The sequence below is a fragment of the Glycine soja genome, chromosome 4 (genome assembly GCF_004193775.1).
Source record: "Glycine soja cultivar W05 chromosome 4, ASM419377v2, whole genome shotgun sequence".
Classification (NCBI taxonomy): domain Eukaryota; kingdom Viridiplantae; phylum Streptophyta; class Magnoliopsida; order Fabales; family Fabaceae; genus Glycine; species Glycine soja.
This window is the reverse complement of record NC_041005.1, coordinates 9,831,650-9,842,888: the sequence shown is the minus strand read 5'-3', so window position 1 is coordinate 9,842,888 and position 11,239 is coordinate 9,831,650. Positions and strand designations below refer to the sequence as shown.

The 11,239-nt window shown below is 31.8% G+C and overlaps 1 protein-coding gene across 1 annotated transcript; it reads right to left on the bottom strand.

The window, feature by feature from the left end:
* Window positions 1-1,240: 1,240 nt before the first annotated feature.
* LOC114410531 (protein MAIN-LIKE 2-like) lies at window positions 1,241-2,859 on the bottom strand. Its single transcript, XM_028374516.1, has 3 exons — window positions 2,440-2,859; window positions 1,768-2,349; window positions 1,241-1,606 (listed from the first exon to the last, which is right to left on the bottom strand). The coding sequence occupies exons 1-3, from the start codon at window positions 2,857-2,859 to the stop codon at window positions 1,241-1,243; spliced, it is 1,368 nt and encodes a 455-aa protein (XP_028230317.1).
* Window positions 2,860-11,239: the final 8,380 nt, after the last annotated feature.

Genomic DNA, 11,239 nt, shown 5'->3' with positions numbered 1-11,239 from the left:
TTTGACGTCCAAACATGAAAAACAGCACCCCAAGAATCCCTTAGGCGACTCGCACATAATTTTAAAAAAAACCCCCCGAACATGGGTACTTGCACATGTTTAAAGGCTCCAAATCCTATTTTTTTAAAATTTCGTGCTTGTTTTTTGAGGTGTTGTTCGGTGTAACCGGATGACAATATTATTTTTTTTTGGCTTCTTTGACGTCCAAACATGAAAAACAGTACCCCACGAATGTCTTAGGCGACTCGCGCATAATTTTAAAAAACCCCCGAACATGGGTACTTGAACATGTTTGAAGAGTCCAAATCTTATTTTTTTTTTTTAATTTCGCGTTTGTTTTTTGAGGTGTTATTCGGTGGAATCGGCTTATGATATTATTTTTTTTGGATTCTTTGACGTCCAAACATGAAAAACAGCACCCTACGAATGTCATAGGCGACTCACGCATAATTTTAAAAAACCCCCGAACATGGGTAGTTGAACATGTTTGAAGGCTCCAAATCCTTTTTTTTTTAATTTTGATCTTCTTATTTTAAAACATAAATATTTAGTTATCTTATTTTTAAAAATTTATAATTTTAATGTCATTCTTATAAAGGAAATTCATGATTTTCGGAATCAGAATCAGAACGTCAGTTAATCAGAATCGGTGTGTCATATAGAGTGCACAAAAAGTAAACTATATTAAACAAAAAGTGTAACAAATACAAAAAATGATGTCAACTACAAAACATAAAAAAACATCATCAATGCTCTGTGCGTCGTCTTTGTCGAGCCCTAACACTTCCATCTGCGCTGGCACCCCCCTAGCGATCCTCAGGCAATCTTGCATGATATCATGTAACTGTATCCCTACAATGACCATCCTAAGGTTGAGCACACGCTCCAACCTTTCTGTGATCACCTCATAGCCTTCGTAATCATCCTGTGACAGTCATAAAAAATATTTATTACAAAATTTAAAATAAATAACTATTCATCAAACATTAAACACGCAAATAATCTTACCACTGCATGTCGAGGGGGGTCAAATGCCACTGGAACCTGTGGGATGTCCGGCTACATGTAGTCCTAATGGTCTGGGGCAGGTGCATGTCTGGGCTGGTCACCTGCCTAGGTCGGCATCATGAATGGGTGAGATATCTGGAAAAACCACTCCATGTAATCCGCAGATACCTGCCCAGGCACTACACAAAGCTCACCCACAGCTACTACGTAGTCCGAGAAATGCATCCACCTGTCATCTGTCATCTATATCATCATATGACAACAAAGCGCTAACAGACGGCAGAGGGATGCTCTGAATGTACCCAAAATGGCGTAGCACACTCTCTGATCGAATTGTGACCACCATAGGACCCCATCTCAGCTGACCCTGGAACGATGAAATCAGCTCAAACCCCCTAACCCCACGATGGTCACTGTAAGGCAACCAACACACGTTTGTGACCGTCAAAGCATCACAACTTGCCTGGTACGATGCTCCTGTAATTCCCTTCATATGAGCCTTCACCGTCAGCCACCGGGAGGCACGAGGGGACGTTTTCTCGTACGCATCATCGGTGATGCATTGATGCACACTCGGAAAGTGCTCATAGATCCAACACTACAAAAAAAATTAGGTTACCATAACATAAAAACATGTTTACATCATAATCCAATGTAACATATTACGAACACAAAATTTACCTATAATAAAGTAAGGTACCCCCCAATCTGCCATGTTGTGGTCCTAGAAGCTTCATCTAACTGGTCATACATATGAACCAGGGCTGCAACTCCCCAGGCATAGTCCCCACTCTGACCCAGGTCGCGAAAAGCCTCTAGATGCACCACATGAACATATATTGCACTCTTGTTAGAAAAAATAGTGCAACCGACCAGGTGCAGGAGATAAGCACGAGCTGCTACAATCCATCGTCGTGTCTGGCATCTCATCTCATAGATCTCCCGAACCCATGAGAGGCATACATACGCCCCGCGCGCTCGTACTGTCTCGGCTCTAGCCTCCTCACCGGACACCTCAAGCAACTCCATCAACAAAAATATCGCCTCGTCCACGGAAAGAGCCTCGAAGCTGTGGAAGGCGCCACTGATAAGGAGATGGAAGAGTGAGGACACATCATTTAGTGTGATCTTCAACTCTCCTACTGGAAGGTGGAAGGTGTTGGTCTCCCTATGCCACCTTTCCACAAATGCGGATATAAGTCCAGGATCGCCGGTTACAACTGAACACCCGATCAATGGACTTAATCCTGTGGCGGCAACCAGCCCTTCAATCTCAGGCACTGGCCTCCCAATTAACGTCACCTTCCTCCCGTGCGACACCAACTTCAGCTCAGAACGCTCCTGAATTGAAGTACAAATCATTCCAAATACACAAATATAAAAAAAAAATGACAAACAAATCAAGAAGAAAAAATTAACAAATTATAATACATGTCCAGTCCAAATGGCATGTGCGACATGCTCCACAAATGAAGTCAGAACTGATGGGTCACGGGGCCCACCAGGGAATCCCTCATCAGCATGTGATCCCTCAGCACCATCACGACCTAAGTCCTCTGCAATAGTCGCATCTATGCCCGCAATCATTTGAGGCGCATCTTCACTCATCTGAGGAAAATCGTCAGCCATATGAGGGACATCTTCAGTCATCTGAGGAACATCCTCCGCCATATGAAGAACATCCTCAGTCACCTGAGGAACACCCTCATCAACCGCAATATGTACCCGTTGCCTACGGGCTGATGCAGTAGGCCTACGCCTTCGGGGAACATCAACTGCATCATGCTCATCCTGTCTACCTCGCCCTATAACCCTAGTTAAAGCACGACCTAAACCTCGTGTTCTAACCATGATCTGCAAATCATGAAGAACACGTATTTTTTTGGGTCAAATAAACTATTCATATAATTAAAAACCTACATATATTTACGTAAATCTTCAGCCTTACGTTATAAACCCTAATCACACTACCCTAAGCATTGTTGACTACCCTAAACTAAACCCTACACACTCAACCACTAAACAAACATATAAAAAATATATATAATAAACAAAAATTTAACCTAATATATAATATTTAAGTAATTTTTTACATACCACCATGCAAGCATAAATATTTCTATCATTAAACATACACAACTTAATTTTAAAATTAATAACAACTTCATTCATTAAAAAAAATTTAAAAAAAAACTAATTTAAAAAAAATTCCTGTTTCTGGGAGAACCTTCTTTTGGTAGAACATTTTGTTCATTCGGAAGAAGGTTCTTCCGAAAACATTTCCGGAAGAACTTCTTTCGGAATGTTCAGTTTCTTCTTATGGAAGAAGTTCTTCCGGAGAACCATCCAGAAGAACTTGTTCCGAACAACCAAATCGTTACAGGTTCCAAGCAAGTCTTCTACCCTAGAGTTCACTTCGTCTTCTACCCTAAATCCAGCCTCTCCTAAACTAAATAAACAACCTAGGAGGGGAAGGGAGGGGAGATACTAACCTTGAGGCAGAAACACAGCAACGACACCACAAGAAGCTTCAAAGACGAATGGAAATAGCAGTCAGAGGAAAGAGACACGTGGAGGAAGAAGGAAGAGAAGAAAAGCAAGAAGGCGAAAAGGTGTGGACTACTAGGTGCGCTTCATTTTTAAAATTTTAAATAAGGGTAATTTTGCCCATTCACGTAATTGCTGGATGCACCAGCAATGTTAGTGGGTGCACCTAACATGTCCCATCTTCATTTTGGTAAAAGACTTTCAATCGAGCCCAATGATGAGTCATGACTTCTCCATTTGGTTGTTTTAGTTTTTAGGCTAAGAATAACATTCAAAAGAAGAGATATTCACACCTAGGTAACACCTCCCATGCAAGCACACCTAATAAAATAGACATGTGTCAAATATTAATTAAGAATAATGTCACATTAAACTAATTTTAAAATTAGAAAATCTGCAATGTGACTGCCTCCCGCACCTCTCGTACGTATTGGCTCTCATTCTTGCTCACGCTCATGTATTGCAGCACCTCCCATGATCACCTATTACCTGTTCTCTTTCTCTCTCATCTCACGATTGCTTTGGTTCTCACTCGTATATTGTGGAATTGGATTCGTGACTCTCTCTCACGATCACAGGCAAATAAATTAAAACCTTTATTTCGTATGGAACAAAAAAAAAAAAAATCCTTTGTTTTGTATAATGGAGATAACATCTTTTTTTATCAGCAAAAAATTTATTAAATGGTACAAGAAGTACCTAAAAGAAGTTCATACATTACATTATAATATGCATTCATCTCCCCTGCAAAGGTCCCCCAGGACCAGTTTCCCCTGATCCTTATCATGTTATATTAACTATATGAAGACAGAATTATCCCAACACCACAACATGAAATTACTGCCTTCACTATCAATCCCCCCCAACATAACACTCAACAGCCATTACCATTAGTCCATTACCCCTCGAATACATTCTCTGTCCCACGCCCCATAATTGCTTTATATAAAGCAATTATTAACAAATGGCCATAATTAGTGAGTGAGTGAGAACCAAAATGCCACTTCCTATGGTGCCCGTTTTCTGCAACGGGTATTGAGACCCTCTGTGATGTGGTCCAATAAGATGCCTACATGTGGTTAGGATAACCACGTCATTTAGTGAGGTCTATCCCGTTGTGATTCAAGTAGTTGTTCTGAGGGCTCTATTTACAACGCATCAAAATCTTTATATTTTGAATATAAAAAAATATAAAAAATCTTAATTGAATTTTTAAATTTTGTTATACTCTTTACAAAATTTTAATAATTTTAATTAAATATCACAAAATTTATTTATTTTATTTAAAAGTCTTAATTCAAAATCTCACAACTTTTTTATAAAAAAAATCTTTTTAAATCTTCAATATCTTAATTCAATACGCTCCAAACTAGGTAAGTTGCCTCAATATGCAATATGTCACATCGGCGCTAGATTAATTAATTAAAATACCTTATCTAATGAAAGTCTTTTTCATTACCTTATCTAATTAAGCAGTCGGCACTGCTTTCTAGTGTCCCTTATTAAAATGTAGTGGTATATAATTATAGCAAGTAACCTTTTTGTAGTCATTATTGGTAGAAAAAAAGTATATTATATTTACACTTTGCAGAAAACAATATTTAATTCCAAGCATTTCGGTTTCGCAAATCACGCAAACTGATAGTTAACTTGGGTAACTAAGTTTCAATGATTACTTTCCATGAGGCAGATGTAAACAGTAGGTAAGAAGTGATACGTGCTTAATTTTAGGGTAGGAAACATGTCGGTACATTCAATTCAACTTAGCAATTAAAGAAGCTCATGATTTATCTGCAAATATTGAAATATATGCGAAATTCATAATTTCAATCTTTCAAGTACCATATGTGCATATGAAAATGGAGTATTATACTATTCGTTCTCATATCTATATTTCGAAAAAAATATCTATATTCGATCATATATTTATATTAATAATAATTTTAATTCTCATTTCTATATTCATTGGATTCCCATGGGTATCTATATTCATTACTCACATTTTACTTATATATAAAATCAACAAATCAAAAAAATATTCACTAAAAAATTATTATAATTAAATTCAAAATTCACTTTTAAATCATTCAAATATAATCTAAAGTCATTCTAACATAAGTCATAAAAAATAATATTATAAATATAATTATGCAACAAATTACTTTTAAACATAATATTTTAAACATTTAACATAATCATTATAAACTTTCATTGATTGTATTCTTTAAGACTTTCAAAAGAAATACATTGAAACTAATAAACTTATAATTATATATTCTCCAAGTGATGTTACTCTATATCAGAATTTTATAGTTAGTTCAAAGCAAAAAAAAACAAATATATTAGAATGAGAAACTTGTTTAATAAGACCTAGAAGTGTGGGGTTAAAAAATATATTTGGATCTATTTATGTTTTGTTATGGTTTATACTAAATTTTATGTACATAGTTGTGTTTACATGTTATATATTAATTTATTTTATAAGGAATTGTGTTTTTATATATTAAATTTTATATACGTAGTTTATCTAGCTATTAAAAAATTAAAAGTTATGATAACTAATTGATCAAGATTAATTTTAAATTATGCATTCACTCACTAATAACAAAACAAAAACATCACCAAATGAAATATGATTTATCTTGATTTTAAATTTGAAACAATAAAAAAATGTATTATTACAAATAAATTTACATGATATTTCATGCACCAGTGTAATAACAACTAGTTCCAAAACCAAATCTCACTCAATCTAGAATGCTTTTCAAATATATTGATCCATAATTCACATAAAGATAACACAAATTTATATGTGCATCAACAAAAGCTTAGGTTTCCTACCAATTGTCATTAAATTAATAATTAGTAATATTAAAAGATATTTTAATTAAACTAATATGTATAATAGGTGCAGGGCGGGATGTGTATTGTAGTACCCATACCACACTCATTCCCATTAAAATTTTTGCAAGTAAATACTTGTCCCAGACTCATCCCTAATAAGTGAGTATTTATTTACCCATTTGCAAGTATTTTTGTGCGTATCCACAAGGTCTGAGTATACTTTAATCCCTACCTATCAGATCCACTATTGTGAAAAAGGGAATTTTTAATTTTTAATTAAGGAAAGTTATTTATTTTTTTCAAAAAATTGGTACGCTTTAGTAGTAGTTACAAAAATATTGCCTTGTTTTAGTTTTTTTTTAATAATTTGCAAATAAAATAATTAAAATAATCAATTTTATCAAAGCCTTTACAAATCATTAAAAATAATATAATGCTTTTATAATTATTAATAACATTCTTTTATAATTATTAATAACATTGTATCAAAAACAGTTTATAGAAAAAATATAATTGTATCAAAATTTTATTCTTAATGTGCTATTCACTGTGAAGTGTAATTTTTTTATCCATAAGAATTGAAAGTAGTATCAAGAGTTTACAATAACTTGTGCACCCTTAATTAACAAATTAAACTAAACCTCCTGACATAATGAAGTGCAAACGTGTGTAGTTTTTTTTTTTTTAGAACAAGGTGCTAGCTTTTACTTTGGTTGAATATGTTTTTAAAAGGCTGATTTATGCCTTGAGTTGATTTTTTTTATCTTATTAAGAAACGTTGAGTTTTCCACTAAATATATACATATAATAAACAATTATTTTCATGCTTTCAATTTATCAGCATCTATACGTGATAGGTATTCAACAAGATCGCTATTCCCTATTTGACCCTACCGAATACCTAATTGGCCCATCAAATACCTATTCGGTACAAGAAAACCTCGACCACTCCATGAATAAAATAGTTAAACCCCGATAATGCAAGACGACTTAATTAAGGAAAAATAAAGGTTTAGAATGTCTAACCCTCACATAGGAAAGAATTACCTAGATGATAATTCTTCCATAAAGGCCTATAAACCAAGGTCCACAAAAGTTTGTATAAAAAGGAACAAACCTCCTAAGTAAGGACACTAATCAATTCATAAGGATTACATATTTTCTTGACTATACATACATATTGCTCTCAGTCGAATTCTGGCTTGGGCGTTAAAGTATCTTTTATATGTATCTTTTTCGTGAATATATAGGAAAAAAAACAAACATAAAGACCCTTGATAGAAAAAGTATAGTTCGATCATCATTTGATTGAAACAAAAGATCCATTATTCTCCGCATGTATTATTGTTTTGCTCCATTTGTGTGGTGTTTTTTTTCTCTGTATTATTCTCTGCATGTATGTCCGTGCATTAAGATATTTTTGAGATCTAAAAAAAGCATGTTTTAAGAATTTAATTTAATTAATACAGTGAAAAAATAAAAAAAAATTATATTATCATCCAATCATTTATTGTTATGCATGATAAGTTTATGTGTCATTTTTTATTGACTGATAATATCAATTTTTTTACATTAATAATACATTAAATTTATTCTTATTTTTCTAATAACTATATATGAATTAATTTAAAAAACACACGAATCATCAAAGTGTGTTTTATATATTTTTTTATGCACGTAATTGGGAATTAAAGCATTTTTATGTGCACAATTAAAAATAATATATTGTTTAACATATTGAAAAGATTTAATTACATACATATTATTTATCTAAACCCTAAAACCAACTATTTAATTAATGCATTAGATTTTATTAGTTCTACATCAACCTTTCATCCGCCTACCCCTTAACCCAGCATGCATTTAAACCTGTGACATATTCAGAGTTTTGGTTCCACAGACCAGCATGCATTTAATGTACAGAAAATCTATTAGTAAAAGCGTTTACAAAAGCCTATTAAGTAAGATATCAAAAAATTATAAGAAACAATCCATCGAGGACAGCCCAACACATTAGTAGGCCTAAAGTAAGCTTCCAAATAAGACTTTTTTGTTGATAAAAAATGAAACTTTTTTCTAAACTAATAAAATATTTAATAAAATTATTCATATTTTATTTAAAATTAATTTTTGGGCTTTATGGGATACAAAATCATTTATTAAATTATTGTAATCAATTTCGTGTAACATATAAATTAGAGGAATTCAATTCTCTTGAGAGAAAAAGAGGGGAAGAGATGAAGAGTTAAAATTTAGAAGAATATTTATTGATTTATTGGAAAAAAAAAGAGTGTTATTGTTTTTTATTTAAAATTAAAAGAATTAAATGTGTTAAATGAGAGATTTTTTTATTTTTAAATATGTAGCTGACCGCCGGTGGGCTTAAAGTAAGGACTTGGACCTTACCTTTGGACCATGCAATCCTTTTATTAATAAATAATATGACAGTATAAAAAACAAAAACTTATATTCGTGGAGATTATTAACTTCGGAAGCGATGTTGCAGGTGTGTATGTTTCATTGATTATGATCTGATATGATCCCAATCTGCCCATTCAGGCAAGAATGCAATTTCCTATTTTAAGAAGTGTGAAAAAAAAACTATATTTTTATAAGAAAAAACTAAATATAAATGATTTATATGATGAAAATAGATAAAAAAATATTTAAAATATAAATTATATAAATAATAATGACTTAAGCAAATATATTTTTTATAATAAAATAATAATTAATAATACAATAAAATTTTGAAGCGTGGCGTCTCTTTGTCCTTGTTGAATAAACGGAACAATCCAGTGATGCCTTACTTACTATAGCTGTTGGAGTCCAATTCAATGCTGTCTTGTCGTCGCTCATGGGGAAGGCTACCACATTCCATTACAGCCTATTTTTATTATGTTGAAAACAGCATCTACGTTTGTTGTATTTGTACACACTACACAATAACCCCATTCTCCTTGTTCGCATTACCCTTCTAGCCTCCTCCATTTTATTCTCGTGTTAGAGTAACTCAATCAAGTTTATATTTCTCTTTAAAAAAAGAAGAAAAAAGTCTATGATAAAATAAAATGAAACAAAACATTAACTATATAAAATAAATTTTTTATATTGGTCTATTCATTTTGTTTCTCAAAGAAACAATTGAGATTGAAAATACCAAATGGGGTGAGGTGGTGAAACTAAGGTTCCACCATGACTTTAATCATGGTTAAACTAACGCTGACCAAACGGTGTTAGCTATTGGGGAAATCAAAGTATGTGGGCCAGTCCTTGGGCACAAGCCACGTGGTGGAACCACCGAGTGCCAGACTTCGTGAACTTTCCTCTCAGCCAGCCACGTGGACACCACAAATCGCCACTGGTGGATTATATTTCCCCTTCCAAAGCAGCCTTTGGTTCAAGTAGCTTAGAATAAATGGTCATTTTTATTCTTTTGTAAATATGTAATTTAGAGATAATTATATCTTTTAAAAGATAAAAATATAAAATTTAATCTTGAAAAGAAATAAATATATTTGATCGTTAACTTCCGTCTATCATCATTAATAAAATAGTCTACGTGACACAGAAAGACGAATTTGTTATTGAAATAATTATCAACGTGATCATGCTAATTAGATTGGACAAAAATATCACTAAAATACTATTTTTAGATGTAAATGTCAATAATTTTTTCTTAGACAAAAATGTTAATATTTTTTTATTAGAGAAGAATGTCAATAATTTTTTTAAACCTAAATGTCATTACGTTTCTATTGGACCAAAAATGTTAATAAGTTGTCATTATTGGACGAAAAATGTCAATAATTTTTTTATTAAACCAATTTCAATATGTTTCTATTGGACTAATTTGTTAGACTCGAAATTTCATTTCATTTAAGGGTAAAATATAATTTTAGGATAAATGTTCGCCATTTTTTTATCGTTATAAGCATAACATTATAATAATCACTTAAAAAAATATATTGGCAAACATAATAATAACAATAATATTGATTATCAACCATAATTTGTCTGTCATGATAGAAATTATCCAAAATAAACATTGTACTAGTTTACCATAATAAAACATTGTAACAGTGTACCAATCATTACAAATTTTTTCAAATTACCCTAAAAGATAAATATATCCCATATTTCACTTTTTCAAATGTGGTTATACTTTTGGGGATTAAATTTTGTATTTTCATCTTTTCAAGGACGCATTTGTCAGCGAATTACACATTCAACGATAAAAAAAATGACTATTTACCCATTCATATTTCTAGAGGATATGAAGACGAAAAATCAAGAAAATATTATATAATTAATATGTCCCTATGTTGACAATCATTTCAGTGATAAATTCGTCTCTCTGTGTCAGGTAGACTATTTTATTAACTATGACGGATGAATATATTTATCGCACTTTTTTACACTTTTGAGAACTAAATCTTGTACTTTCATATTTCAAAAATACATTTATCAGCAAATTACACATTTAGAAATAAAAATGACTATTTACCCTTCCTTTTTTTCCCATCTATCTCAAGCTTTTCTTTTAAAAAATATTTAGTTAAAAATGTCAGTTATCCTTAAGTTATATATATATATATATATATATATATATATATATATATATATATATAATATTTCATCATATTATATAATAGTTTTTTAAATTTATTTCTCATGATATATAATTTAATTTCAGTTATACTTTTATGTCAATTAAATTAATTTTATACAATATCTTTATTTTATAAATTTGTTTTTTTATTGGAAGAGATAATTATTTTTCAATAAAACTAAAGCTTCTAATTTTTTTGTCATTAAATTTTAATTAAAAGGGAGTTTT